Genomic DNA, 1,819 nt, shown 5'->3' with positions numbered 1-1,819 from the left:
AGCCTCGCCCTTCCGTGCCACCCTCACGCACCCACCCCAGTGCGGGCAGCTGCAGGCCCCAGTGGGGAGAAGAGCCCACCCTGGCTTTGGAAAACAGCTGTGGGTGAGGCCAGGACAAGCCTTAGCATGTTCAAAGAAAACAGCAAACAGCCAGGGCTGGGTGCGTGTGGATCCACTGCTTCTAAAGGGGCTGAGCAGTGTGTGTAGGTGTCTGTCCTTGGGCTGTGGTTTGGGTGCATGTGGTTTGTATGTCCATGTGCTGTAGTTGCATATTATGTATGTTTTGTGTGTGTGTTTTATGTGTGCATGTTGCATGTGTGCATGTTGTGTTTGTGTGTGCATGTTATGTATGTGTTTTGTGAATGTTGTGTGGTCTGTGCGCATGTGTTCTGTGATTTGTGTGTGCATGTTCTGGTGGGACCAGCCGGAAGTAGGGGTGTGTGTGTGTGTGTGTTTTGGGGGGTGGGGGGATACACACTGTTAATGTCCTGTTACTACCTGCAGCCCCAACCCCATTGGGTGCAGCCAGCCGGTTCTGGAGGAGAGACTCACTCTCTGGTTTTTACACACAACCTGCAGCTCCTGGGCCCACGCAGCATCACCCCACCAGCCTCACAGCTCCCCACCCCACCGTGCCCCCCCCTTGCCTTGCCAGAGACACAGCCCCCATCAGCACCACCCCACACTCCTGATTCACACCGGAGTCAGGCCGACGGGAATCGGTGCCTGGGGAGTTATGCTAGGTCAGTGAGAAGGGAATCAGGCCCGGTGCCCTCAGGAGAGTGACTCTGGCTGCCTGACACCATGGCGAGAGAAGAATCAGGCCCGAATCTGCACACAGGCATCCTGTGGGGGGGGATCCTCCTCTCTTCATTTCCGAAAGTGGAAAATCTCTGATGAAAATGGTTTGACCATTAATGAGAGTCAGGAAAAATATAATCGCAACCCTGGGTAGGGCCCCACCCAAAGCCCAGCCCTAGGAGAGCGGCACGAGGGGGGTGGTCCTGCCCCCTCGTGGCTGACTGGAGAGTGAATTGTGCAGTTGCATTTACAGTGCGAATGGAACCCGGATTTACAACGGGAAATCTATGTGCGGGGCGCGACCAGCCAGCAAGTGTGAAAAAGCAGGACAGGGGGTGGGGGGTAATAGGCACCTATATAAGAAAAAGACCCAAAAATCTGGATTGTCCCTATAAAATCGGGATATCAGGTCACCTGGGGGAGGTGGGGGAATCTGGATCTGCACCCAGGAATCTGGGGTATTAATCTGGATTCCCAGCAGGGAATTTGGCGATGAATCTGGATTTGCACCTGGGAATCTGGATGCCCACTGGGAAATGTAGGGAGGGGTGTGCAAGTGGATTTACACCCATCTAACTGAGAAGGGGCTCAGGCTGGGAGGTGCAATGAGAGCCCCACTATTCCCCGCCCCATTCCAGATGTTAATTACTAGCCCCCGCCCCCAGCCCAGAGATGAGCTTGGGTGTCGAATCTGCTCATTCCGATACCAATCCAGCGACCAAAAAATTAATCGCCCCTTAGTCCGGGTTCCCTTGTCCGGCAGAGGTAGCGGTGGTGCCATGGAAGGCGGAGATTTTTTTTTGAAGGAGTGTGGAATCTGCTGATAGAAACCCTCCGCCGGCCGGCGCCCCCCACCTTTCCCCTATACCAAGATGGCGGGGGCGGCCGGAAGTAGTTTACCCGGCACTTCCGGCCCTGCCGGTCTCTCCTTTACCAAGATGGCGGCGCCCACGCGGGCTCCCGGCGGCGCGGCCGCCTCGGGCTTCCTGGGCCTCCGGGCCGAGTCCCGCGATCCCGG

At 56.6% G+C, this 1,819-nt stretch overlaps 1 protein-coding gene across 1 annotated transcript in view; it reads left to right on the top strand.

Annotated features, from left to right (window-relative positions):
• Positions 1–1,739: 1,739 nt before the first annotated feature.
• The window catches only part of NOP53 (NOP53 ribosome biogenesis factor), an 8,025-nt gene continuing 7,945 nt past the window's right edge, over positions 1,740–1,819 (top strand). Inside the window, exon 1 of the mRNA XM_075070719.1 lies at positions 1,740–1,809. Within this exon, the coding sequence (XP_074926820.1) occupies positions 1,740–1,809 (70 nt within the window). The remainder of the gene's footprint in view (positions 1,810–1,819) is intronic.

This window comes from Chelonoidis abingdonii, chromosome 11 (genome assembly GCF_003597395.2).
Source record: "Chelonoidis abingdonii isolate Lonesome George chromosome 11, CheloAbing_2.0, whole genome shotgun sequence".
Taxonomy (NCBI): domain Eukaryota; kingdom Metazoa; phylum Chordata; order Testudines; family Testudinidae; genus Chelonoidis; species Chelonoidis abingdonii.
Note: the sequence above shows the minus strand (reverse complement) of the source record. Positions and strands in the feature narration are given on the sequence as shown.